General features: G+C 30.2%; 4 protein-coding genes across 15 annotated transcripts; all 4 read right to left on the bottom strand.

Moving 5' to 3' along the window:
* Positions 1-601: 601 nt before the first annotated feature.
* LOC111317652 (uncharacterized) lies at positions 602-4,911 on the bottom strand. Of its 3 annotated transcripts, none has more exons than XM_089766000.1 (8): positions 4,745-4,911; positions 3,358-3,443; positions 2,615-2,988; positions 2,163-2,509; positions 1,840-2,052; positions 1,642-1,734; positions 1,455-1,571; positions 602-1,283 (listed from the first exon to the last, which is right to left on the bottom strand). In XM_089766000.1, exons 1-8 carry the CDS (start codon positions 4,754-4,756, stop codon positions 1,266-1,268), a joined length of 1,260 nt encoding a protein of 419 aa, XP_089622126.1. In that variant the 5' UTR covers positions 4,757-4,911; the 3' UTR covers positions 602-1,265. The 3 variants fall into 3 exon arrangements, with proteins under 3 accessions (XP_089622126.1, XP_022775831.2, XP_089622125.1); XM_022920096.2 differs by having other exon boundaries at positions 648-1,368; XM_089765999.1 differs by having other exon boundaries at positions 1,157-1,325.
* Positions 4,912-5,524: 613 nt separating this feature from the next.
* Positions 5,525-10,354, bottom strand: LOC111312782 (uncharacterized). Of its 2 annotated transcripts, XM_022913384.2 has the most exons (6): positions 10,097-10,354; positions 9,080-9,165; positions 8,004-8,557; positions 6,884-7,699; positions 6,283-6,806; positions 5,525-6,163 (listed from the first exon to the last, which is right to left on the bottom strand). In XM_022913384.2, the coding sequence occupies exons 1-6, from the start codon at positions 10,148-10,150 to the stop codon at positions 5,642-5,644; spliced, it is 2,556 nt and encodes an 851-aa protein (XP_022769119.2). In that variant the 5' UTR covers positions 10,151-10,354; the 3' UTR covers positions 5,525-5,641. The 2 variants fall into 2 exon arrangements, with proteins under 2 accessions (XP_022769119.2, XP_022769128.2); XM_022913393.2 differs by lacking the exon at positions 9,080-9,165 and having other exon boundaries at positions 10,097-10,295.
* A 1,796-nt stretch (positions 10,355-12,150) lies between these two features.
* On the bottom strand, positions 12,151-16,444 carry LOC111317637 (uncharacterized). 9 transcript variants are annotated; one of them, XM_089765993.1, is made up of 7 exons: positions 16,367-16,444; positions 15,730-15,767; positions 14,349-15,312; positions 14,160-14,262; positions 13,544-13,773; positions 13,336-13,460; positions 12,151-12,910 (listed from the first exon to the last, which is right to left on the bottom strand). In XM_089765993.1, the coding sequence occupies exon 3, from the start codon at positions 15,235-15,237 to the stop codon at positions 14,770-14,772; it is 468 nt and encodes a 155-aa protein (XP_089622119.1). In that variant the 5' UTR covers positions 15,238-15,312; positions 15,730-15,767; positions 16,367-16,444; the 3' UTR covers positions 12,151-12,910; positions 13,336-13,460; positions 13,544-13,773; positions 14,160-14,262; positions 14,349-14,769. The 9 variants fall into 7 exon arrangements, with proteins under 9 accessions (XP_089622119.1, XP_089622123.1, XP_089622118.1 ...); XM_089765992.1 differs by having other exon boundaries at positions 16,385-16,444; XM_089765996.1 differs by lacking the exon at positions 16,367-16,444 and adding an exon at positions 16,171-16,332.
* Positions 16,445-20,876: 4,432 nt separating this feature from the next.
* Positions 20,877-24,798, bottom strand: LOC111317627 (PLASMODESMATA CALLOSE-BINDING PROTEIN 2-like). Its single transcript, XM_022920064.2, has 4 exons — positions 24,482-24,798; positions 23,763-24,002; positions 23,613-23,646; positions 20,877-21,510 (listed from the first exon to the last, which is right to left on the bottom strand). The coding sequence occupies exons 1-4, from the start codon at positions 24,531-24,533 to the stop codon at positions 21,237-21,239; spliced, it is 600 nt and encodes a 199-aa protein (XP_022775799.2). The 5' UTR covers positions 24,534-24,798; the 3' UTR covers positions 20,877-21,236.
* Positions 24,799-27,867: the final 3,069 nt, after the last annotated feature.

The raw sequence follows: 27,867 nt of genomic DNA, 5'->3' as shown, positions 1-27,867 counted from the left end.
AATATCATGAAAAATCACACTTATTCCGAAATCATACTTTTTTGGGAATTTGACTTTTCACCGAAATCTATGCCTTCTAATTATCTCTTAAAATAAATTATTGTAGCATAATTAATTATAATTTTAAATAATATAAAATATTAAAATTTTATATAAAATTCATATTTACAAATGATAAATTTTTATTTAATTTTTTATTATAATTAAATAATTATAAATTATAATAAAATATTATAAATAAAATATTTCTGTCTCAAAAGTCAAATCAATATTTTTCATGCTATTTCAAATAGGAATATCAATGTCTTTCAAAATTTTTATAGAAATTATATTTTTATCCAATGTAACTTCTTTCTCTGCTTCAAAAAAATTTTTTTTTTCTCAATTATTCTCCTTACATAAGTTAATAATAATAAAACCTAATTAAGTTAAATGAGGCATAGCCAGTTCCATGGAAACAGCCAAGTAATGAGACAATGACCCTTGATACAAAGTTTGCTGGGTGAACTTCAAAGGCCACAACTATTTAGCTTTACAAAAAAAAGGCAGAACCCAAATGTGTCAAGTTGCTGCTAGCCATATAATATAATGTTTAAGGAATGCCAGGAAAATCCAATCTGACATAATGCTTGAAGTTGGTCTCAAATGGCAACAAGAAACAGCTACACAGCTTAACATGATGCATAAAATGGTACCTTTCATAGAAGATACAATTTCCCATCTTGTCAGATAACTTTTGTGAACACGAAACCTTCAATCAAACTGTTCATGTGGTATGAACAGTTATTTAGAAGTATTCCCTATAAAAAAAATTCAATTTTGAACCTACAAACAACATTCAGGGGCATCAATTTCATGTCATCCCTATAGAAACGACCATCAGGATTTGTTCTGCTAAAAAATGCAACATAATCTATGCAAAAACTTCTTGCAAACTGTAATAGATAATTAGAGTAAAAGTTCTTTAATGTTGTTATCATTTCTATCCACATTCTGATTCTTCGGTTTTACGTCTTCAGTTTCAATAAGTCAATTGGGAATAGGTAATGAGGTAGTTGCTATTGCAGCCATTTTTGCCTCCAATGCTGCAAGACGTTCCCGCAACTCATTTCGTTCTTGCTCAAACAATTGACGTTGTTGAGCCAGTTGCTCCTCACAGAATTTTTTTTGTGCTTCCAATAATATTTCAGCTTTTTTCGGCTTCTTATTTTTGGTCTTTGGTGCATGGAAGTACATTGTTGGAGAAACAAAGCTCCCTACACCCCTTACACGTCCAGGTCTTTCTGTACCACCGAAAGCCAATGTCAGAGCATCAACGCCAAAGCCTGTTGGTATAGTTCCTTTTGAGCATTTCATAGAATATTCATCCTCAAATACAAATAACAGAAAACAAAGTCAATATTTTAAAAAAGATGAATTAGGTTGAAGTGTTAAAAGTTTACATACGAACTTACAATCTTATTTGCCATTTCTTGAGTAGCTTCATCTGGATACTCCCCACTCTTAGTTGCATGTGCTTTTTTCCATAAAATGGATCTTGTTACCTCAGTACTGGTGCCCAATGATTGTTGCTACCATATGCATATAAATAAAGTTCTTATTACTTGAACCAAGTTATACTTCAAATTAACAAACACTTACAATTTCACGCTCCAAATTTGCATATCCATTTCTTGATAACCTATGATGGTATATCATCTTTGCCCTTATTTGCTTTTGCTCTTCACTTACTTTCTGAAATACAAATAGTAAAGAAGTACAAATTAGAATGCCTAAGACTTAATGAATAACATTTGCTCTTCACTAAATTTCTATAATAAAAAAGGTTGCAATGTATACTTTAAATTCATTTGATAGCCGAGTTCGAACAAATGCATCCCATTGTGGTTGAAGAATAACATCCTTAAATGAAGCTGGTGGCTGAGTCAACATGTCTTTTTTGTCTTTATTAGAAAGGATGTACTTAGTTAATCTTGCCTTGAAGCCTCGCCATTTAAGACCAGCTGATTTCAAAACAATCTTCTTAGCCTTTGCCTCCAACTCAAAGTTCTCCTACAGGACAAACTTATCAGTTATCAAGCCAGAATACATTGGACAAGATACTGGAATTGCATTTGTAACCTAGAGATATCAACATTGTTATTTGACAAAGTATAACTTACCAACACCAAATCCCAAATCTTCTGCTTTTGTTCATCTGTAACCATCCTCCAATTTTTTACTGTAATGGGGACTATACTTCGTACTAGAATTCCAATATAGCCGGCCATCTTTTTTGCAGCATAACCCACAGGCTGCTCTTTACTGTTGAACTCCACTTGTAATTTCTTTTGCTCACTTCGAAGTTTATCCAAGGCAGGCATTGTTGTGCGTCCTCTTGTTTTCCTCTTCTTTGTTGTCATTTGTAATTGAGGCAATGAATCATCATCACTTCTTTCAGGCTCTTCCACATTATTGGGAGAAACATTTTCTTCAACATTCTTTGTCTGTCTAGACATTGTAGATGTATCTGTCAAAATTAGACACATAGGGTTAACTTCAACCAATTTGAACATTTTTAAAACCCTAAATTTCAGCTACAAATAGTGAAACACTGCATAGCATAGAAGTTAACCTGCATTTCTCAGTGAATGTTTCAATTTGTGAGTGCAAGATGTCATCTCAATAGCTTCTTCGGTAGAAATGAACTTCATTTTCCTAGTTTCAATAGCCATTATCGCTCCATCACGACCTGCAATCTCTTGATTATTGAGAAACATGCTGGGACTCGCACTCTCAAAGGCATTTGATATTGAAGCAAGATGACATTCTCCCCTTGAATTCTTAAGAAACCAACTAGGACTCTCAGTCTCAGAGGCATTTGGTGTCAAAGCCATAGGAACATGTTCTGCTTTAACAGATTTTGATGAAGCTATACCATTGCTAGATTGACATTCTTTGCAAAACCAGATTTCTGGAATCGTCAAAAGCACTTTTCGCATGCAATAGCTGAAAATGGAAAGAAATAATAACATTTTCAACATTGATGTTAAAAAAACGATTCACTATAGTGTATTTGGATTTATACGAAGTATAATAAAAATTACAAAACTTCACAGGTTGGAATTCTCTCACTCCTCTCATAATGATCAAAGGTTTGATCAAATAACAGCTATGAAACCTATGATAACTTCTAGAAAGCATGAAACAGTAATAGAAAGTTATATTCTTTCTTCTCCTATTCTTCATCTTAGTTTATAAATAAAGTTCAGGACGATAGATGATAGAAATGATATCTGGAAGCAAGAAAACGAAACATCAAAATTAAGAATTTTAACAAAATAAAGCCAGAGGCAATGGAGGGAACAACAATAATACCAATGTTCCCGGGCTATTTTGCACTGAAAGCAAGTTGTAATATCCTCTTCAAAACCAACATCACCGCATATATCACAAGGTTCACCCTGCAAAAGTAAATGCTGAAAATAAGCAAATAGTTTCATATCTGCTTCAAAATGCAAGAATTAAAACTCGATATCAGTGTAAAATATCATTCAACTAAATTTGCAGCAAGCATGATTCAGTTAGCTTTGTGTGCTGAGTAGTCCTTGAAATCACAGTGTTGGTTGATGGCATTAACATACACTGAGCAAAGAATCAGAGCGAATTTCAAAGTTTGGTGACTGACAAAGATGGAAATTGATCCACAAAAACTGACAAATATCACCAACACAAACAATACTTTCCATGAATGTGAAGTAATTTTTACAAGGACATAATTTGCAAACAGCAATACACTAGTAAACCATAAATGCTATTTCTTGTTTATAATAGATTCCACAATAAATGTGATTTTAATGAAATGGAAAACTCTTATTAACTTAAAATTTCATTCTAATCTTTGTTTCCAACTATAACAGTGATAATGCGTGAACCAGGGAGAGCAATCAAAACATATCAAAAACAAGAAGTTGGACAAACAGATGTTCCTCAAAATCCACAAATCAAAATCTTGATCCACTCAAACTTATTTTTTTCCCTATTCTTTAGAGACATGCTTGAGTATATACCTATGAAGGATTGCCAAAAAAATGTTAATAGAACCTGTTTGATCCCTTATCAAGTTCACAACAATTTTGGATCACTAATAATATTTTAATAGAAAGAAAAGGGTATCATTAAAACCATCTTAAATTATTAACAAAAAAAGTGAACTAGAGACTAATAAAGAAATGAAGTAGTTGCCAAGTTCAGAATCTAATGAGTCAAATATTACAAAATGCAAATAAACAAGAAAAAAAAAAAAACAACTGAGAGGAGCCATGTGAGCATTGCTTAAGTGACTGTGATGAATACTTGTTTCCCAAGAAAGGCAACCCCTTCCTTCCAATAAAAATTAATGATTAACCCTAACCTTCTTTTCCAAGACTTAAACTTTCAAGTTATAACTTGAAAGTTTTATGCTTTAGATGTTGCAGTGTTGTTTAAATACGTTCAATCAACTTAAAACTCAATATTCCATATGCATAATCTTAATAAAAAATCAATTTTAAGGACAGATTTGAAAATATGCATACTTTTTCAAACATTACCCATTTTCAAGAATCTAAAATGTTAAACAACCAAAGCAAGAACAGAGAAAAGGATCGATTAAAAAAAACCACCACCACAAAGGCAAGGACAAAGCAGTGAAAAATGATTAACAGTACTCCATAAATAAAACCATGAACAGAAGGCATTAGATATAATAATTGAGGGTTTTTACCGTGTGGGTCATTCTTGAATCACATGCACTTACAGTAAATATTCTTTAGTGGTTCGTCACTCGTCAATGGCCGCGGCAAAGAGGCAAAGAGAGTTTGCTTTGCCGTAGAGAGAGAAAATGAAGAGAAAAATGAAATGAAGCTTCAAATTTTGGCTCTTCGAATGCCCAAAAAATTTTAATTCCCAGATATCTTTTTTAATTTCTAATTTACCTCTAAATTTCTTTTACTGTCGAATGATATTCTTTTACAAAAAATAAATGACAAAAAAAAAAGGTCGAATTAAATAATTATGAATAATTATTTTTAATATTTTTAATTATTATGATTGATAAATATATTAATAAACATAAGAAAACAGCATAGAATGCCATATATTTAATGGTATCTAAACATTTGATTTAATAATTAATGTATAATTATTATTTAAAGAATAAAACTCGAATCTCTTTTCTTTTAATAAAAAAATTAATTAAGTAATTAATGTATAATTATTATTTAGAAAACGTATTTATCTCATAAAATTTTATAATATTTTTTATACCTAATTTTTTAAAGATTTCACTATTTTATAAGTCTATTAACTTGAATTATCATTTTTTTTCAGTTCAAATATATTTATTCATAATAAAATTAATATTTTATTAATATTTCAGACTTTACGGGACAACGTACAGTGAGACATCGTGTCAGAGTTAAGTGCATGGTCCTGAACACACTCAGAGAGACACGAGAACATGGGACTGGGACTAAATCCTTCCACGAAACAGAAAAGCAAGATCTTCATCTAGAAAGTTTTCGTTCATTAAAGAAAGCTGCTTGCCATTAAACAATTCACAAACAGATCAAGAAAGAGGGTATCTTTACAATGATTATGCTGAGAAGGTTGTTGCAGCTCACTAGGCTCCCCCATTATGCTCCTCAGCATAGAAATCAATCATGGACAGATCGAGATCTGGATATTGCCTCTTGACCTTCTCAATGGCGGCATCTAACCCCAAGCCATAGGCTTCAGCATTATAATCTTCGACTAAATCACGGAATTCCTGAGAAGCCTTGAAGTTCTTTAGTGTCTCCTCAGCGACCGTTGACTCTGCCAGTTCGGACTGGTGCCACTTTTCTTCAGCCGCAACAGCCTTTCTTTCAGCATACTCTGCCCGGTGCTTGGCCAGTTTCAACCTACTTTTCAGCTTAGCAAACCGGTCCTTCCTTGTCCGGGCCTTTTCCTGAGTCTCTTTCAACTTGATCTCCATCTGTTCAACCTTCTTTTCCAACTTTTGAATCTGCTTCTCACTCAAACTTTGAAGCTCAACTGTTGCTTTTCTAGCTGACTCCAGCTCAGCCACTGCCATCTTCTTTGATTCTAGTTCGGTTCTTAGTTCGTTCCTTTCTCCCTTCAAAATGTGGATCTCACGGTCCATCTTGATCAAATTTTGATACACCCCCATTGTCCAGGTGACATTTTGCAACAAAAAGCAAGCCCATATAAGAACAGTCTCTAACCCACCAAAGTACAGAAAATGGGAAGAACAAGGCTTACCTCCATTGCTTGGCACATAAGCTCCTGATTCATGTCCAAAGCGTGCTTCTGAGCCACAAAATAACGGTAGTGGGGAAGAACCATGTACTCAACTGATCCTGTGGGCGTCACTTTAGCATTTGAAGGTGGGAAATCACCTGATGCAATACCAGAGGAATTGCAGTTAACTGTGGGAGCTGAGGATCCTGCAATGCGCTGGATACTAAACTGAAGGGAAGGTTGCCGGGGCACGACTTCATGAGGCGAACCATTAGGAGCTAGAGGAGCTGAGGTCACAGGAGAGACAATCTCTTGGGGCTGGTTAGTTAGCTCAGTAGGTTGCAATAAGTCCGTTTCTTCCATACGTTGCTGAGGTTCCTTTGGCCTCTTCGTTTGTGGCTGACCCTCCTGATCTTCATCTGCTAAGATTGGATCTTGACAAGGAAGAGCAGACCAAGAGCTTTTCCCAGCCTTTGTGGCAGCTCTCTGTCTCTTTAAGGTCCTCACTAGCCCTGATTGAGATAAGCTATGATGCTGCTTCACCTCTGCATCAAAAGAAAACAAGAGCATGAACTTAAATAAAACATAAGGAAAATACAGAACCCAAGGAAATCGATCATACCACCCTTAGACCCCTTCGATTTTAGTAAGGCTGAACTAATCCCCGCTTGAATCAAGGCCTCTTCTGACAACAAAACCTTAAAGTCAGGTGGGTTGTTTGTCGCTGCAGCAAGAAGATCACCCAATGATTTGACCTTCTCGGCAGAAGGAGTTAACGACTGATTCGCTGCACCATTGGGATGACCCCACTTTGTGTTAACTCTTAAGCAGTCCATCTCAGATGTGCTAATTATAAAAAACATACTCTTCCATCCCTTGGTGGAGCTTGGAAAACCATCAAACAACTTTAACCCATTCCGAGCACAGAAGAACCACCACCCCTTGCCGTCCCCAGAGTGATCTTTGAGAGAGTAGATTGCACGAAAGAGGTTCACTGTAGGAGTTATTTTTTGAGAACAACAAAAGGAAATAAAACAAATCAGTACCCTCCATGAGTTTGGAGTAATCTGAGTCGGAGCAACCCCAAACTGACGGAGGATTGCTGGAATTAGAGGATGAAGAGGAAGACGAAGCCCGGCCTTAAAGGCATCAGCATAGATGCAAAAGGTGTGTTTGCGTGCGAAATTGGAGTTTGCTCTCTGGGATGATTTGGGGAGAGAAAGATGGTACTTAATAGTGTCTATGTGATACTTCCGAGCTATATCATTTAGATCCCGCTCGGCTAAAGTGCTTGCTATCATATCTACAGATAAGCTAACAAAGCCATCTGGAGAGACTTGCTCACTATCCTTTCCTTGTGACCGTGAGGTTTCAATCTTTTCACCAGGCATGAAAGTAGCATGTGTCTTTTTTTCACAGATGGCAGAAGTTTTTTTATCTGAAGCAGAAATCACAATAGTAGCCACATTAGACTATTGAGCATATAAAAGATATATTTACAGCACATGAAACTAAAAGAAGCATTGTTCGTGAATTTATTCAACCTAGAATCAACCACATCTTTCGATTGACTTAGAACCATATTTCTTATCATGTATAGGCAATATGCTTTAATGAAATTTGAGATTTCAGAGCAAGAATATAAATAATGCATAAGAACTACTCTATGTGTAAGCAGATTCAGTTATCATTTTCAATCAATTTTTCAATCATTGACACATGCATGCAAAGAGCTTTCTCACCTTTTAAATTTTTTGATGTTTGGTTTGCTTTTTGTTGAGTATTAGAGCCAAACCTTGCACTGCTATGTCCTATTTTTCTATGTTCATGACTTGCTTTAATTTTCTTTACAGATAACTTTGCAGGAGCAGCTTTAAACCTAGTTGGATTGCTCTTAGACACCGTTGCCATGGTACTTGACTGGTCAAGCCTTGAGACCAAATATCTCGGTAAATGTTCTGATTTTGATGGGCCTGATGACTTTTTGACATTCCCAATTCTAGCAGCCACTTGTTTACAAGCATGACCCGATCTCTCTTGATTCTTGAGAAACCCCCCAGGACTCAAAGTCTTAGAGGGGTTTGATTTTGAAGCCATTTCTCTTTTATCATGAACTGATTTTTTTGAAAGCTTAAGAACCGGGCTGGTACACACACACTCAAAGGTAATTGATGTTGAAGACACAGGAACATCTTCCACTATAACAGACTTCGAAGAAGCTATGGCCTTGCTTAATCGACATTCTTCACAAAACCAAATTTCTGGGATAGTCAAGAGAACTTCTCGCATGCGGTAGCTGAAAATGGGGAAGAAAAGAGAAACAAGGGTAAAACTTTCACCATTAGTGTTCAATTGATTTACTATAAAATAATCATAACAAGCACAATTTGAAAAAAGAAGAAGAAGAAAGGACGAGTAATATGACATGCTAGTCAAGATGAGGAATCTCTATCATCCAACAGCAGGTAGCAACCAAAGTGCCTAACATCCTTAACCAAGTCTTTCTAACAATGATCCCTCAATTATGATAAATCATGCTCATAAAATTTGAAGGGGAGTCTCGTTGCAATCGGTAAGGTTGCTGCCATGTGACCTGATGGTCACAGGTTCCAATCGTGAAAACAGCCCTTTACAAAAAATGCAAGGAAAGACTGCCTTTACAAAAAATGCAAGGAAAGACTGCATACAATAGATCTTTTCCCGGACTCTGCGCATAGCCGGAGCGCTTTACGCTCTGGGCTGTCAAGCAGAATGTAAAGCCACAAAATAACAATTCGAGCAAAACAAAGCATAGGGCAAAAGGGAAGAGGAGCCACACCCGTGTTCCTTTGCCATTTTGCACTGAAAACAAGTTACAATATGCTCTGCAAAGCCTACATCACCACATATATCACAAGGATCATCCTGTGAAGCGAAAAAGAACAGAAAATAAGCGAAATGTCTTATCTGCATATAAAATGTAAGAATCACTGCTCTACGCCAGTGTGTAACATCCATTCAACCCGTTTTACAGCCTAACATAATTCACTTAGCTTTGCATAGCCAGTGATCCTTGTTGGCACCACAGGTAGTGCTCAATAATGGCATTAATAACATAATATAAATTGAGAATGTTATAAAGTATAAATAGCATAAGGGAAGATTTTGACAAGTCAGCTAAGCTAATAGTAGATATTAAGATCAATAATAATTAAAAAACCAACAAAATTCAAGCCGGCTAGGCCAAGAATTCTGATAAGTTCAAAGTTTAGCCATGAAAAGAAATACAAGATGAACCCAAAAAACAACTGTTCTAGTAAACTTTAACACTCTTTTCCATTCATCTAAAACAATTTCCACATCTACATGAAAAAATTTATATACAAACAATATATCAATGAATCCCACATGTTAGTTCCTCCTTTTCAATAGTTTTCATTATGTGATCAATGCTATAATATGAAACATGAAGTGTAGTAAATGTTTTAGTACTTCTTTTGTGTTTTTATGAAATTCATGCAGGTTCTTACTATCCCAAAGCTTTAAGTCAAATAATTGGAACTAATATAATCTAAAGTGCTTCATCAATAATAATAAAGATATGTACAAAAAAATTTAAAAAAAAAAAGTTGAATGAAAATTTGAGACAGAACAAGAATCTAGCGACCCAACTTGTTAGAATTATTAGCAAACAATTAACAAAAAGAAAAAGAAAGATATAATTCACCATAACACCAACAAATTATGAGAAAATTTGCAAGGATATCAAGGAAAAAAAAAGACAATTTTGATGAATAATTAAACCATAAAATGTGAAGCAAAGGGTTTAAGTTTTCAAGGGTTTTAGTTCTTTTACCAGTTGGTTCATCAATAAAGCTTTTTGGGTGTGTCCATGGCAGATCACGATCATAAAACGACAGCTTCAACAGCAGGAGATTATATAAAACTACAGTCACTGTTGAACAAGTTGAGTTGCTTAGAACAGAAAGCGAAGTGTGAGAGGGACTCTGTTTTTCTTCAATGTTAATCCTCCCCAATGCTTTTTCCTTTGATTCACATTTTTTGGTTTGCTTTTTCATAATTTAAAGTTTTAAAATTTTATAAATCTTGCTTTAAAAAAAAAAAGAAAATCAAAGAGAAGACAGAAATGTTACAAGTGAAGCTGCAAGTACAACTTTTGAACCGTTTGACACTTTTTTTTTTTATTGGTTCAAAAAAAGTCGATTTAACTCAAATAATTTACTTTAAAGTTATTCTTACTTTAAAAAAAAAAATTTAAAAGTTAATTTTTTTTAATTTAATTATTGATGCTATTTTTATTTAACTTTAAAATAAAAATATTTTTTACTTTTCATAAAATAAATAATAATTAAAATTTTAACGAAATATTTTTTTTAATTTAGATGAAATTACATAAAATATTGTATAAAAAATTAGAATGATAATATGAAACTCCTAATCTATTATGATAAATTTGATATTTTTCTTTAAAAAATTTAAACTTGACTCTATAAATTTAAAAAAAATTTAAATTTGATAAATTTAAAACACGCACAAATTCTTTTAAATTAATAAATAAAATTTAAATAATTAAATTTGATCAAAATTTTTTAAATAATGAATTGGGTACAATTTTTTTCCTCAAAATTGTCCAAATTTTCAATGTGAACACAATTTGTTCATATCATTTAAATGAGCTGTAAGCATCAAATTACTCAAATTCAAACCCCACATGAAAAAAGTTATCGGTAGATAGTGACTCAAGTATCTAGTGGTTATGTTTGTTTGTCTTAGTGATTAAGGAATTTAATTTTTTAAAATAAAATTTTATATTTTAAATTTTATATATATTAAAAAATAAATATTAAAAAAATTTATTTTTTTATGAAATTCTATTTAATTTTAAATTAATCGAGATTTAAAATGATTCCTGATTAAATTTTTTTTTTTTTGCTAAAAGGGGATTAGGTGAGACGAAACTATCTCATTCCAGGAACAGTGCATACCATAATCTTCACCGAGGACTTACATTAAAGGTTTACACAAAAGATTTTAATTAAATTTACAAATCAACATAATGATTACTGTTGCTAAGTAATGGATTCATGAAGCAACTCTGAAGGGATCTGTAAAATGAAATGGTTAAAGCATCCTCTGCGAGAGTGTATATATATAAATATTGTAGAATAATGCCTGCAACTGCAAATGCAGAAGGTTGTTAGCACATTCTGCTAAAACTGACAAAATGATTAAAAATTTTTCTTAAACAAAAATTCAATAATTATTTAAAATTTTTATATTTTATTATGATCAATTAAGTTCTTAATTTTTATTTCGACTTAATTGAATCTTTAATTAAATAAAATCTAATTGCATTACAAAATTAATTCAATCAATTCTCGAATTACATTCAATTAAATCTTCAAAGAAATCTTAAAGAGAGGAAGAAAACAAATTATTTTATTTAATTTTCACATATATGAATTGCGATATGTAACAAATTTTTATTTATTTTATTGATGTTATATGAAATTTTATCTTAGTTGATAAAAAAATTAACAATAATAAAATTTTCATTCAAAAAGATTAATTGAAATGCAAATAAATATTTAAAAAATTAATTGATTAAAATAAAAATATAAAAACTTGAATCATTTTTTAATTATAATTCAAAGACTTCCTATACTCTTTAACCATTAAAATTTTTGTAGTTTGTATGACAAATGAACAAGAAGGTACATGAATTAACAGCTAGCTGTAGCTAGTTCCATGGAAAAACCTAGGTCATGAAACAATGTCAAATGAGAAGATGACCATCGGTCCGATCCGATATTGGCCAGATGACCTCCAAAGGCCACAGCAAGATGCATCCAAATGTAGCATAATGCCAATGTAACATAATGCTTGAAGTTGATCTCAAACAGCAACCAGAAATCACTATATTATTGCATAGGTCATGAGACAATGTCAAACGAGAAGATGGTCATCGGTCCGACCCAATATTCGCCGGATGACCTCCAAAGGCCACAGCTGTTTAGCTTACAACAAGATGAATCCAAATATAACATAATGCCAGGAAATGCCAATGTGACATAATGCTTGAAGGTGGTCTCCAACAGCAACCAAAAATCACTATATTATTGAACAGGATGCATTAAATCGGTACCTCATAGAAGATGATACAATTTCCAATCTTCTAAAAGGGTTTGGCAGGTTATATTGTCACGTCTTTTTGTCCATTTATCTATTTCACAAATCCTAGCTACCTACAACTAAGATAGTCACTTGCATGTTATTTGTATGAACAATTACTTCCACAGTTTTAGAAGTACCTGAACTAGTCAAAACTTACAAGTTCTGTCGCAATCGACTATCGACCTAGACCTGATGACCGTATCTTTCACTTTCATTAAACTTGCTGACTACTATCTCAAGACTATCATGGAGCAGCATCATCGGCAGCTTTTCTCGAAAACACAGGACCAATATCAAGGACATCAAACTGCTCCGTTTTGACCTTTGGTAAATACTTCTTGCCAATGGTCTTGACATAAAAATTTTGTGTGCATTCTTGAGATTTCAAATCATCGACAGGAAGCAGAGGAAAATGCTGTATTGCTTTTTAAATGACGGCATACTCCACATAAGAATTTCAATTTCAATTTCAATCCTACACCAACATTCAGGAGCATCAATTTCATGTCATCTCTATAGAAACAATGAACAGTGAACTTATTCTGCTGATAAATGAAATATAATCTCTACAAACACTTTTTGCAAACTTTAATAGTTAATTGTACTGAAAAATTTTTATCAATGTTAACGTTTCTTCCCCAATCTCATTCTATTGTTTTACATCTTCAGTTTCAATGTCAATTGAGGATATATCATATAACATTAATGACTCAAACAAAGGCATTATTCACATATAAGCATGTTGATGATAACAGAATAAATTAGACCATACATAGGAAATATCATATTATGAAAGTTTTTAAACTAACTTTAACGAGAGAGAGAGATATCCAACAAAAGTCCTTTATCCATACACACAAGTATCCTAGTGCATGTGTGTTCAGAATTCGTGGAGCTTACCACATAAATCTCCATGCAACCTTGTAGATGAGAAAATCAGCAGCTCTACACCATCGACACAGCTCTTTATTACCAGATCTTGTGTCTCCATGTGACCCAATAGGTGAGTATATTGCTGCTTAGACCTTGATAAGAGAAGCGTATCGTAAGCATAACACCATATACAGAAATAGATATAAAGAACCAAAACTAGGATCATGAATTATACCTCTCATAACTGCCAGGGAAAAAATACAGAGAAACATCCTCCAAATTTGGACAATCATCATGAAAAACATCCACCCAAACATCAGAACCAGGAAGCAGTGTACACAACAGCACTCCGGGCATTTGCTTTGAAAATTCTAAAGCTTTATGATGGACTTTACCAGAGGATGACCCAGGAATCCATCAAAAACTTCACTACGAGAAACTGAATCGAGAATCTCAAAACTACCACTACAAAAGAGGTGGATAGGAAAGTAAATTAATCAGTACGTTCACAAACCAGGTAGATCCTAGTTATGTAACCTCAAAAGTGGCATTTTTTAGGAAAAGATCCACAGAATATTAGCCTTGAAGCGTGTTTATTATAGAAAACTTTTTGCTTATTGTGCCAGTTACATATACAATTTCTTGTGTATAATAAATGAGAACCATATGATATTTTTGGCTGCACAGATTATTAAGTTTTGCTAATGAGGTAACATGCTGAGTTCTTCCTTCAAAGCAACTTCAATGATAAATTATAGCTTTAAGACTTTTCACTGCTTTCACTTAAGCTATATGTTCTAATGCTTATACACAAATCACCATGGGACATGATTAAATGGTCAGCTACTCACCACCACGTAGGCTCCAGAGCAGGGTAATTTGGAAAGGATTTCAAAACGCTGGGCCAGGCATTCAACAGATTGCATTCCACAATAGCAATGCTCTCAGGTTTAACTAAATAAACACATGCTTCTCCAATCAGTAACTAGAACCAAACAACCAAAGAAGGATACCACTAAATATGTTGAAAAATTCCTTGCCTGAGCAAGCAACAGGTGGAGCATCAGTTGACTGTGAGTCCGTAGACTCAGTAGCATTCTCTACCATTTCAATCCTTTCAACAGATGTGAGGGCATTCTGAGGCTCGTTCTTACATTCAGAAGTTTTCTTATCTGAAACAGAGATAATAATAGCAGTCATATTATGACTGTAAGTTAGATAAAGAACTATTAACTGCATATTAAACGAAAAGAAGTACAAATTCAGGAAACAATTTAAGAGCCACTGATTTTGAATTAATGCAATTTAAAGTCAACTGCAAGTGCTACTTTATTTAGTTCAAACTTCAATTGAACCATATATGATAAGTATGCCTCAATATAATTTGAAATTTAAGAGCATTAATAAATGATGCAAAAGAACAAAGCATGATGTATATGTCAATTCTTTACTCCCAGCAATTTAATCTCTGATGTGTGCAAGGAAAAGAAATTTCTTAGCTTGAAAGTTTCTTGACATGTGCAATTCTCCATCAGCACCAGCAGTAGAATGGACTCTTACAGAATCTCCAGTGTGGACATTAATATTGGAAGATGTCGTGCCACTTTGTTCCGAAGATCTACGTGATAACCATGGTTCTAATGACTCAACACTATCCTCACACTGCATACTCAAAGCATTTGTTGAGTTTATGACGTTCATGTTCCTAGAATCAGACAGAGATCTTCCATGACGTCTTAATCTAGCAGATCTAATTATATTTAATCTAGCAATGCGGTTGTTCCTAGCTTGATTAACATAAATACTTTGATCACTTTCCTCGATTCCGATATATTGAATAGGGACTGAATACAGCCTTAATCTATTCAAACTTAAATATCTTTCCAATCTTCTAATCCTATTTTGCCTTAGTCGTTCATTATAATCCATAGCATACAAAGGCAAAACTCAAAACCTTAAACAAAAAGAGACAACACAACTTTATATACAAAATCAGTAACGCTCCTGCAGCAAAGAAAACCAAAGACAGTAGCAAGTATCAACAAAAGCTGTGGTGAAATAACATTAATCGTAGTGATTCACATCTAAGATAGAGCATCAAATGCAAATAACAATACGTATGTAACATAAAGTATCCATAAGACGAAATATTAATGGAAAAACAATAAAATTCCTAGAAAAAATGAGCAACCATCGGTTGATTAAAAAAAGTTAAAACTTTATTTTTCTCACCATGAATGAGCTATCTAAAACAGAAACTGTAAACAAAGCATTTAAATAACAAATCACATGAAAATATTATACTCCATTAAGGCTCAGAATTAGCAAAGAACTAGTATTTTATAACAAATACAAACTACAATTGTATTTTAATGAAAATAAAATTGAACAATCAAAAGGGTTGAAATTGAATTACATTACCTCAATGTGCTTCAGAAAATTATTCACCAGAACGGTACCTAAAATAATGACAAAAACATGATGGAAGCACCATTATGAAAACATAATAAATATCTGAAAAAAAATACCTGGAAAAAACAAAATCAAAACCAATTAAAGCTGCAAAAAATTCATGAACAGAAGACCAAAGAGATATATAATCAACATTGAAGTTGACAAAAAATCCATAACCTACAAATCTGCAGAACCATAATCCTAAAATGTCATAACTACAACCAAAATGCAAAACAGAACAGAACAGGGAACCAAAATGAAGGAAAAGAACAGGAATCTGACATGCAACACAACCAGGTGATAATAAAAAGGCAATACATAGAAACTCATGAAACTAAACTTAGACAAACTCATGAAAGCAACCCAAAAACCAAAAATAAAAATAAAAAAGAAACCCAAACCACCAACCGGTTATGGCACTTCAGAAACAATGAAAGCATACGCTAATGAAGCAATGATATATAAATATGAGTGAAACAAAATTGGAAAAAAAAAAAAAGCCCTCTAGAAACGGGAAAAAGCAGAACAGAAGGGATAGACGGAGACAAAAAAAAAACTGTGAATTTGCATGTAATCTAAAAGCAAAATTTTTTTGCAATATTACTTCTGTGCAGAGGTGTACATGGGACATGTCAGGCTCGTTGGATTCATCGAAGGATCAGGTTGGGCACGACTCTGGTTTGACTGAAAATTGACTCCTTTTGACATTATATATTTTTATTATTAAAATTTCAAGAAAACATTTTTATATTAAGATTTAAATGAAAAAAAAAAAAAAAAAAAAACGCTGGTAAATACAAAACATATATATGGAAGGGAAAATCTAAATATACCTCGCTTCTTCTCTATATACCGTATATATTTTTAAAATTTTTTAAGTAAAGTTATTTAAATATCTTTCTTACAAATTTTGTAATTTTCAAAAATACATTTTCGAGTAGTTATAATACTTCTGGAAAATGAATTTTCAAAAATAATAAAAAGTGAAATTTTATAAAAATCACAAAAAAAAGGGAATTTTATTAAAATTATTTATAAATAAATATAATATAAAATTCTTATTCAAAAATTGTAAATATTAAAATTAATAAAAAAGTTTCTTTTACTTTTTTCATCTTAAAAAAAGAAAAATATCTTATGAAATCTTAATTAAATTAAAGATAAAATAGTAAAAATATTTTTTTATAAATTAAATTTTATTATTTTTTAATAAATATTTTTAACAATTATTAAATTTTACAATAGTTTTAATTAAATTGAATTCTTTGAAGAAATATCTCTATTTACTTATCACGATGGATTTTTTTAATTAGCATATTAAATTTTAATTTTCTCTAAAATCAAAATAATAAAAGTAATTTTTTTATTAATTTTAAAGCTTATAATTTTTTCTAATAATAATTTTTTACTACACTGATTTATAAATAATTTTAATGAATTTCTCTTCTCATAATTTTTCATAAAATTTCACTTTTGCACTTTCAAAAATGCATTTTGGAGAAATGTTATGATTTATCAAAAATAATGAATCTCAAAAAACTTGTAATCAAAGTATTTAAATAATTTTACTTATAAAACTTTAAAAAAAAAAGTGAAATATAGAGAGAAAAAAGATGAGGCACATTTATAAGTCCTTTATATAAGACCAAGACTTAAGGATCAAAAAAACTCTTGAATAAAAAATTATTTATTAATTAAGCATTTAATTTTTTATTAATTAAACCCAAATTGAAGAGAAAATAATTAAGTAACTATTAAAGCTATTACTATCATTACAACTAACCCACGTAGATTTTAAATATAAACGTGGCATGTGACGTAGAAAAAAAAATCCAACGTGACAATAGAACCGAATATGGCTTGATTAGAGTTGGTATAGGGTCGGGTTCGGAAGTGAATTTTATTTGTCTCGAATTCAATTCGATTTTATGTATTATCAAATCTGAATTCGATTATACCTTAATTTTTTTTTATTTTTTCATATTCGAATCCGATTTCGATCTGATATCATATAAATCGCACAAGATCTGATCTGAATCGAAATTAATAAAATATTATTTTTTAAAATATAAAATATTATTTTTTAAATATAAATATTTAAAAATATCATTATATAAATATATATATATATAATTAATTAAAAAATAATTTTTTATATAATATCAGATCAGATCGAGTTTGCCTAAAACTCGAATTCGATTCGACTCCGATTATTTTATAATCTTATCCGACTCGACCCGACACAAAACCTGAATTTCAAAAAAAAAATCGATCCCGTAAGATCGGGTCAGGTCGAAACCCATCGAAATTGGATTAAATTATCGACCTAGGCTTGATACTTTTTTTTCTTTTTTTTAATTATTTAAATTAAAGTTTTTTTTTCCTAGCTCATTTCAAACTTTCTTAAACAAAAAAATCTAAAACTCTCTACAAAAAGAATCAAGAAATAGAACCAGCCACCCTTAATCCCATAAGACTTTTTATTTTCACATTACATCTCACATTTGTATTTAAAATCCACGGGGGTTAAATGTAATTGCAGTAACGAATTTAATAGTTATTTAATTATTTTTTGTTTAATTTAAATTTAATTAATGAAAAATTAAATATAAAAAATTTAATTGATTGTAATAAAATATTAAAAATTTAATTAATAAATAATTTTTTTTCGAGAGCTTTTTTACATCTAAAATTAATAATTAAAAATATAATAAATCAATCATTTAAAATAATCTAAAAATTTTAAAATTATTCTAGTCCAACTAAAAAGCCCAAAATCTAAAACAAAAGTTCTAAAACCCATAAAACGCAAATCAAAAATTGGAAAAGCCTCAAAATAAACCCACTCAATCAACATTATCCTACATCCCAACGCCCATTTTGAAAGCCCGAATCCCCAAAATCCAACCCAACTCATTCGCTAACCCACCAAAAACCTTAAATGCCACATGGAATTAAAGTAACAGTCCACATCTCCAAAAATCACAAAGCAAGTGTCAACCGAATATACCAAAAATCCTCCTTATATATTTATTTAATAAAAAAAATATATACATATAAAGTTTTAAAATACTTAAATTACGACCTTCTATATGCCAAAAATAATTTTTTAGAATAATCACTTTTAAATAAAATTTAATAAATTTTAATTTTAATTTTAACTTTTACAATCAATTTTCTTATTTCAAATTACGAATTCTTTTATAATTAAGCAAGTTTTGCAGCCTATTATCATGATTTTTCATCATTTTAAGAGTACTTTACTATGACACATTTTTAATAGTACATATCTTACTATTTTCATTTTTCTCTATAACAAACAATAATTATGAATCTAAAATTTAATTTAAATGATTTATATAATTATTTTAAAATAAAATATTTTAATAATTTTAAATTTTAACTTTTAACACTTTATCTATCCTTAATCTGAGATTAAAGTTGACATCGGATCAAATTCGAGGTAAATTTTGCTTTTTTTGAACTCGATTCGATTTTATGTGTTATTAAATCTGAATCCGATCATATCTGAATTTTTTTTATTTTTTCATACCCAAACCTAATCCTGACTAGATACTATATAAATCGTATCCGATTCAATTCGAAATTAATAAAATATTATTTTTTAAATATAAATATTTAAAAATATCATTATATAAATATATATATATAAATAATTAATTAATTAATTAAAAAAAAATTTTATATAATATTAGATCAAGTCTGATCGAGTTTGTCTAAAATTCGAATCTGATTTGATCCCGATTATTTCTTAACTTTACTCACTCTGATTCAACCCGAAACTTGAATTTCAAAAAAATAAAATAGATTCTATAAGATCATGTCAGATTGAAACTCATCAAAAACGGATTAGATTATCAATCCTACCTAGACTCTTCTTTATATTAAAAACAAATAACTATTCCCCATGTGATGTACTTTTTTAAGACTTGGTAATAAAAATTCAAACAAGGTTTTACAAGTTGGCTAGGAAAGAATAATAATGATATTGTTGTTTTATTTGTAGAAGATTAGGGAAGAACAATAATGGAGTCCATATCCATGGAATGATAGATCTAAAACCTAAGAAAAAAAACAATTTAATTTGATTAATCTAGAAACGTTAGTAAAGACAAGAGAATGGACATATTCACGTGCTAAATAGACCTCCACCTCGTACCGTGTTCCAAAAATGATACTTTTTTATAAGATAATTTAAAATTTTAAAATTTTAAAAATTGATTTAAAATTATAGTATTTAATTTGATTCAAATTAATTTTTTAATTTGATTTAAATTAATTTTTTTATTTGATTAAAACCAAATTTATATATTAAATTCGAATCAAATTTAAAAAAGGTAAACAATAAAAAAATCAAATTAAATTAAATTATATATTTTTTAAATTTTTATAAAATAAAAATAATAATTTTATATCAAAATTTACTTAAATATATTAAAATTTTATATTAAAATAATATATAAATTTTTTAAAAATTAAAAATTAAAAATTAAAAACCTATAAACTAAACTGTATCAATAAAATTTAATTTGATTTGAATTAAATGAAAATAAAGTTTGAATTTAAATTAAATTTTAAAATTTTATAATATTATATAATGTCAAAAAAATTAAATCGTTATCACTTATAATATAATAATAATTTATATTTTAACAAAAATTTACACTTACAAAATTAATGGCAATTTATTCCAACACATCCTATTAGGCCATTTACCATGGATTGATTTGCACCAGTGACGGCAAAATTAATTATATTGTTGACATCAAATCTTTGTTATGTAAGATATTCAACAAGTTGCTTTTAGTTCAAGCATTCCATGTCATAAAAATATTTAGACAATTTTAAATATCATGACACAAAATATATGATTTAAAATTGACAAAATTTGAATATGAAATTAAAAAATAAAAATATATGTTTCATATTTAATACATAAACATAAATTATGATGTAATAATTTTTATATTTTATATATATTTAATGCGAAATTAACACAAATCTATATTAAAGGAAAGCAATAAGCCAAACTGACAGGCAAGTTTCAGCATTTACCAACATGGAAAAGAACGCAAACAAGATGACAACAAAGCTGAAATAAGCAAAGAACATATAGACGAATCCAACTAATTTATAAAAGACAACCAAAGTTCTGAAAATACTACTGCGCCAATTACTAACAACCAAGGATGATTTAAGTGCCTAATTCTCTTCAAATTAATAATTTACTGCATTCTAGATCTAGATGTACATATAAAACCTGAAAAACCATGATTTAAAAGGGAATAAAAACCCCCATTTCCATGCTCATGTAAGGAGGGGGGGGGGGGGGGTGAAGAAGATAACAACAGCAGAATCACATGGGTACCAACTTATGCACATAGAAATCCAGCATAACCACCGACCACCCACTACCACAACGCACAATCTATCCAGTCATTGTTTTTTGTTTTTCAACCCCACAATAGCATCAAGCCAGAAAACAAGAGGGTTGTGAAGGAAGAGAAGCGTTGGAGCCTGAATCCTGCATCACTGTAGTCTGTGTTGATCCCTGCTCCGGAAGGGCCTAAGCCGGTGCCAACTCCTCCTAACACCCCGGTAGGTGTTGTTGTACCATATGGTGTTGTGCTTGTTGGGGTGGTGGTGCTTGGGGTCATGGTTGAGGGTGTTGTGGTGGTTGATGGAGTAGTTGTTGTGACAGGCGTTGTGGTGGTGGTGCCTGCAGCACTGATCCAGGAGAAAAAAAAAAATTCAGATGCAATGAAATATATAACAAAATCATACATAATGCATAGACAAGTTGGCTAGAACTTTGTTGAGACAATTGTTTAAATCTTGAATCTTCTGAAACAACGTATATGGGAAATTTCTTACAAGCATGATATAATGCATTTGGTCTAATATTTAATAAAGATTTAGGCTTACATCCCATTTGCCATGCCATGAAAAAAAGATGTTTATCAATATATGAAAAATATGGGCTATAATTGAGCCATGTCAAGATTCCATGATAACTCTCACAGAAGTCTGGGATCATAACTCAGCCCAAGAGAGGCTCATTTTTGCAAATTCTACAGCCATCAGCATCTTTTTTCTGCAATGAAACTCCTATGATAAACTTTCATACAATTATTGTCCATTGTAATTGTTTTGTACTATGTCAAACTTACATGGAACTCATATTTATGGACAGACAAGATTTTATGGTGAAAACAATTAATATAAATATGCGTTTGAGATATGTTTTTACTGTGAATTACCATGGTTAAAAGCTAGAGAAAGGAAGGAGCTGGGATGAAAAGAAAAAACAATGGAAAAGAAGAAAAACAAGAAGTAAACGGTAACAGCAGAATGATGCTCCCATGAAACTGATGTGTGCAAGAGCAGCCCCAAGTGTAGCGTAAGGACAACACATGCACAACCTTTGAGGCATCTCAAATTTCAACAAGTTGAGCTGTAATCTCAAAGAAAATGTTTGTCCATCTCTCATGGCCAAGGGCATACAGATCAGGTGGATCCAAGAATCAAAAAGAACCCAAATGAGAGGGCTGCCCCACCATGAAATTGGTGGCAACACTTTTTGTTTTTTGCTGCAAATTCTACTATCAGCAAAATTCTTCACTCATTATTTGTGGTCACAGTTTTTTGACTCGACATGGCCCTAAAAAGGCAGCATCATCCCATGCTATACACACATAACTAAATGTACAGTAATTAAAAAAAAAAGAAAGTCTTTCATCATTTTTTTTGGTCACTTTTTGAAAGACTAAATTCTTCTGGTGGCAAAAAGCAGAAGGAAAATTTTGGGATGAGATACGTGAACTTGATATAGTTATAGCTTTGATTTTTATGGAATTCAAGGAAAAAAAGTGTTAACTTTAGTATATTGAGCATTAAATTTTTAATTTTTTTATAAAATTGAAATTCCATAATTTTAATGTTAGAAGTTCTTAAAAATTACAAAAAACGAAAGAGTTTTAAATATAAAAAATACATAATTTTAGAACATCTAATAAAAGTAAATAAGACCATATTAATTTACAAACTAAAAATGAGAAGCCTTTACAATGTTCACTCATGATCAAACTTAACCTTTAGCAAAAGGGGGCAATAGATCCCAATAATTGCAATATCTTTTATCAAAGTGAAAACTACAATGCTAAATCACTCTTACTTTACCAATGAGATGTGGCATCATCAACCATTAAGTTGTAATAAGAGTAAAAAAAGCAAAAAGAGCTTGTTTAGGCTCACTTTGGTGGGAGCAAGGCATCACAGATCACACTGTAAGAGGCCTTTAATGACTGAACTTGAAAGCTTTAAAACATGATCCTAGATGAAAGGAAGAAAAGCAGGAAAGTGTTGGATTTTGTATGGAATATAAATTTATTCTTGGGTAAAGGCATCTCAATGGGAACAGTTGATTTGGAGTTGAATTTCTATCAGAGAAAAAAGCTATCCTTTTTGGTTCCTCTCCAATAAAACAAAGCTGGATTCTCATTGCACTCATCAGGAACATGGAAATGTTAAAAAATAAAAAATAAAACGCTTGAAACAGCAATCTAAGTTAGGATTACATGGGGCATTTGGTGACCTTAAAAGCTTGACAATTAAAATTTACTTACTTTGGCAGGCAGTGTCAAATGTTCTTAATAGTCTTATACTTCATTAAATAACAGTAATGGGATGGACCCAATCTTTTGTGATGGAGAGAAAAAGGAAGTGCAAATATAAACTTTTTCCATTAACAAATTTCAAATGAAGTTAAAAACAGAAAAAAAAAAAAAGAAAAAAAGAAAAAAAGAACCAATCAGAAGCTTACAGCATACCTGACACTAGATGGGAAAGCACAGCCAGCAGAGCCTGTGAATCACAAGAATAAGAAAAAAAAAAAAAGTAAGTTTTGGGTTTTTTTTTTTTTAACTGCTTTAGTAAAAATATAAATGCAGAAATTACAGATGGACGGAGAAGGGATTTACTTGGGTCAGATGCAGAGACAATGGCAGTGCCAGCAAAATCACATGAGCCTTGAGCTTGGCCCTTTCTTTGGAAAAAGCTGTTGACAGCATAATTGCAATGTGCCCTAACAGTGTTGGGGTTGTAACAAGGCCCGTTTGCATGGATAGGGTTACAGTCTGCCCCAGCTCCGCAGGCATAGTCCAGAGTCTTCTGCAAGGTTGAATCACCCACACCATCCTTGCAAACACACCATGTGGCACCTGCCCAAATCCCCAAATCACATTTTTATTCTCTTTCCATAAAAGAAAAACAAATACAGGGCAAATTAATGGAGATTAACAGGGAAAAAGACCCCACTTTAGGATGCACAGGGTGTTATTTTTGCTTAATGATGAACCAAATAATGAAATCTCAAGCTGGAAAGCAAATGTGTTGTTGAAAAACAAGGAAATAAGAAAGAAACTGCATGAAAAATTTCAGTAGCTTCCATTAAAGAGGAAAATGGAAGAAAGAGAAAGAAAACATGAACATAAGAGAAAATGGTGCAACTCTCTTCAGACTAACAAAATAGTTAAAAAATGGTGGATAAAATGCGTCCACCATCGGATATAGATAAATTCTCTTATAGTTTTTTTTTATAGGAAAAAAGGAATGCTAGGTAGAAAAAAGAAACATAAAAACCTAAAAGAAAAGAAGAAAAGGAGATTAACATCTACAAACAAGAAACAAAATGGCTTACTTGAACGGCGAGTCATGGTCAGAATAAGCACTACAAGGACTAAAGCAGCCATGAATTCAGAACAAAGGGAATTGGGGTAGTGTGCTTGAGTAAGATAACAATGGAGCTCCCAGTCACAGAAAAGTTTGCTGCAGATTGAAAGAGATAGGGAGTCAGAGAAATAAGAGAGAGAGAGTATGGGACAGTATGATAGAAAAAGGGGATTTGATATCTGGACAAGAAAAATAAAACATGTAAGAGAGTGATGTAGGTGATGGGATGGCGGTGGCGCTGTTTACTGTCGGCTTGTGGAGTGCTTTTTTGTTCCTTCATTTCATGTACGCAGAGATGCTCGTTTGTGTATTTGTAGATATTTTATTTTGTATTAAATATAAATAAAATATAAAAATTATCGTATTATATATAAATAAATAGGTTAAATATGAAATATATTTTTTGTATTTATGAAAAATATATTTTTAAATTTTGATTTTGTAAATTTTATTTATGTTCATGTACTATTTCATAACGCGAGCATCATGATTGAAAATAGATCAACAGATTTTGATTTTTCGAAGTATTTTTTGCAGTAGTAAATGAGTTTGATTCATGATTTTACTTCTCGATTTGTACATAAAGGAAGGCAAATAAATAATCTCCCAACCCAAAGTAAAGTTTTCGATATATTAATATTTATAAATTATTTAAATTTAATTATAATAAAATTTAAATTTGATTTATTTATTATCAAATTAAATTTAAATTTCAATAACTCGATTTATTAATTAAATCAAATTTAAATATTTTTATATCTTATTCAAATAATTTATGAGTTTAATCAAATTTTTATATTTTAATATAATTTAATTATTTAATTAATAAAACATCTTAAAACTCGAATTTAAATACAAATAATTGAGCTTATATCAAATATAAAAATCAAGCGAACTCAAGTAATTTAATTTTTATATTGAGTTGATCTTGAGTTAAAAAAAATAAAATTCAATTGAATTTGAGTGAAATTTTGAATTTTAAATTTTAAATCAAATTCAAATTCAAATTTAATATTGTATCAATTCAAATTCAATCAATTATACATCTATTACTAATCATACAAATGACAAAAAAGACCGATCAATTTTAAAAATTTTATCGATCACCAATGACCATTATGAATATGTATTTTTATAATAAAAAATAATTTAAAATTAATATAATATGAATAAAAAATATAAAAATAATATAATTTAAAATTTTTAAAAAAATTATAAATAAATTTAATAAATTTAATAAAAATAATATTTTATATTTTATATTATAAAAATTATAACATATAATTTTTATATAAAATGTAATATAAATATAATATTTTATACCACAGGAATTATGTTATCTATTTAAAACTATAGATAGCTTCGTTGATGCAGTTCAACCAACCAGCCTGGTAATGGTACCCACATGCTGGTATCTTCTTGCCTGCCATTATGAAGTCCTTTGATCCATTATTTTAACCCTTTGATTGCAGATCATGTTATCAGCTTTTAGGATATATATATATATATATATGTATGTATGTATGTGATAAAGATTTAGTGTGAGATTGTCTTCATCTAACATATATATATATATATATGTATGTATGTATGTATGTGATAAAGATTTAGTGTGAGATTGTCTTCATCTAACATTTTTTTTCTCACCCGTATTTTTAATCTTTCTTTTGAAGAAATTACAAAAAGTAAAAGTGCTACCATCACTATTATTATGGCCTACTGGTCAGATCTAACAACCCTATGCATTTTCCCTCTTATGCTCAAGCCAATTCACAAACAAATTATGGAACTCGTAAGTTTTTAAAGGAAAGATCAACTTTATTTTCAAATAAAAGCTATCCTTTAATTTAAGATATGTGCCTTGAAACTTCATTCCTAAAACATGGCAAAAAGTTAACCCTAATAGCATCTATTCTAACAGTAATCTCAGTTGTGATAAGCAAGATTTAGATAAAATTTTTTACATGAAATTGGTTAAATTATTTATTGAAAACGATTAAATAAAATTAAAATTGAAAATTCAAACCTATTAATTGAAAGATGTTAGTTCACAGATAAGTATGTTAATTTTGAAAATTTTGTAATAAATTTTGATATATTCTTTTGGAAAAGTATTTTTATTAAAGATTTTGATAAAACTTTCATCGTTAAATAAATTTTAATCAAATTTAAATTATAAATGTCATTTTAAAAAAGGATGTTTACATCTTATTGATTTTCTCTATCGGTTTGAATTTTAAATTAAAATATTTATTAAATTAATTTAATAAAATGTTCACAAATTTCGTGGAAAATTCCATGCCAATGCTGACTGCTAAAGTGGCAAAAGCCAATACAAGGTTTTCTTTTGGGCCATCATATAATCTGGAGTTTCTTAAAAAACTTGATAACACAAAGGCGAGAATTAAAAAAAAAAAAAAAAAAAAAAGGCTCGGGGCAGATCTTAATTAGAACCAAAGGAAGTCATAATTGCCTACGTTAAAACATAATTCTTTATTTTAGAAAAAAAATTTAAGAATTATTTTCCTTAATTGCATTTAAGATTTTAATTTTATTGCTTTTAAAAAAAATTTAAATGAGTTGTTGTATGTTTAGTTTTATATTGCAAAACATAATTTCTTTCAATTTATGATGCACATGGAAAAAAAAAATATATATATATATATATATATTTTAGAGAATGTCGGTATAAAGTGATTAATCTAAAAATCACAATACATTTAATAATTATATCACCTTATTCGCTACCAATTAAAAATCTTACGTAACATTAATTTTAATTTACTAACATGATAAGATCATTATTTTAAATAGTGATTTGAAAAAGTTTTTAAACATGCAATTCCATCTAAATTGTCTTTATAAGTATCTTTTAATCGTGGAAAAATCAATAATTCCCTTCAGCCTCTACTTGATATGATTTATATTTTCAATATATATGGTTAAGATTATCAAAATATTATGAATTCTTCAATAATATTTTGGACGTATATGATTAAGATTTTATTAATTGCAAAAAAAACAATTTTTTTAAGTTGTATTTATTGATAAAAATTCAATGATCTATTTAATAATTTTTAAAAAATTATTTTTATCAAAGTTGATTTATACTTCATAATTTTTTTTATAAATGACATATCACTATTTTATAAATTATTCATTCAATAATATTTAACTTTTTGCTTTCTTTTGATAAGATTATTTTGGAGATTTTTTATTTGATTTTTTTCATTTAATATTAAACATAATTATTCAAGATCACTAATGATTTATAATATTGTGCCAAATATAATAATATAAAATCATTAAAGATTAAATCACCTTGGTGATCTTATCACTATAGCAATTAAATCG

This window comes from Durio zibethinus, chromosome 9, assembly GCF_047325235.1.
Source record: "Durio zibethinus cultivar Kanyao isolate XHJ-2024 chromosome 9, ASM4732523v1, whole genome shotgun sequence".
In the NCBI taxonomy this organism is placed as follows: Eukaryota; Viridiplantae; Streptophyta; class Magnoliopsida; order Malvales; family Malvaceae; genus Durio; species Durio zibethinus.
Note: the sequence above shows the minus strand (reverse complement) of the source record. Positions and strands in the feature narration are given on the sequence as shown.

Bases quoted from the DNA above. Each gene is read 5' to 3' on its own strand.
- LOC111317652 (XM_022920096.2), bottom strand. The intron at 2,053-2,162 runs GTAAGTTATACT...TTTGTCCTGTAG, and splicing joins AGATTTGGGATTTGGTGTTG to GAGAACTTTGAGTTGGAGGC. The intron at 1,735-1,839 runs GTATACATTGCA...TTTGTATTTCAG, and splicing joins GGCTATCAAATGAATTTAAA to AAAGTAAGTGAAGAGCAAAA.
- LOC111312782 (XM_022913384.2), bottom strand. From the start codon at position 10,150: ATGATCGTGATCTGCCATGGACACACCCAAAAAGCTTTATTGATGAAC. The intron at 9,166-10,096 runs GTAAAAGAACTA...TTCGCTTCACAG, and splicing joins CTTTATTGATGAACCAACTG to GATGATCCTTGTGATATATG. The intron at 6,807-6,883 runs GTATGATCGATT...CTTTTGATGCAG, and splicing joins ATCGAAGGGGTCTAAGGGTG to AGGTGAAGCAGCATCATAGC.
- LOC111317637 (XM_089765993.1), bottom strand. From the start codon at position 15,237: ATGGATTATAATGAACGACTAAGGCAAAATAGGATTAGAAGATTGGAA.
- LOC111317627 (XM_022920064.2), bottom strand. From the start codon at position 24,533: ATGGCTGCTTTAGTCCTTGTAGTGCTTATTCTGACCATGACTCGCCGT. The intron at 23,647-23,762 runs GTAAATCCCTTC...TGTGATTCACAG, and splicing joins TGTCTCTGCATCTGACCCAA to GCTCTGCTGGCTGTGCTTTC. The intron at 21,511-23,612 runs GTATGCTGTAAG...CTCCTGGATCAG, and splicing joins GCTTTCCCATCTAGTGTCAG to TGCTGCAGGCACCACCACCA.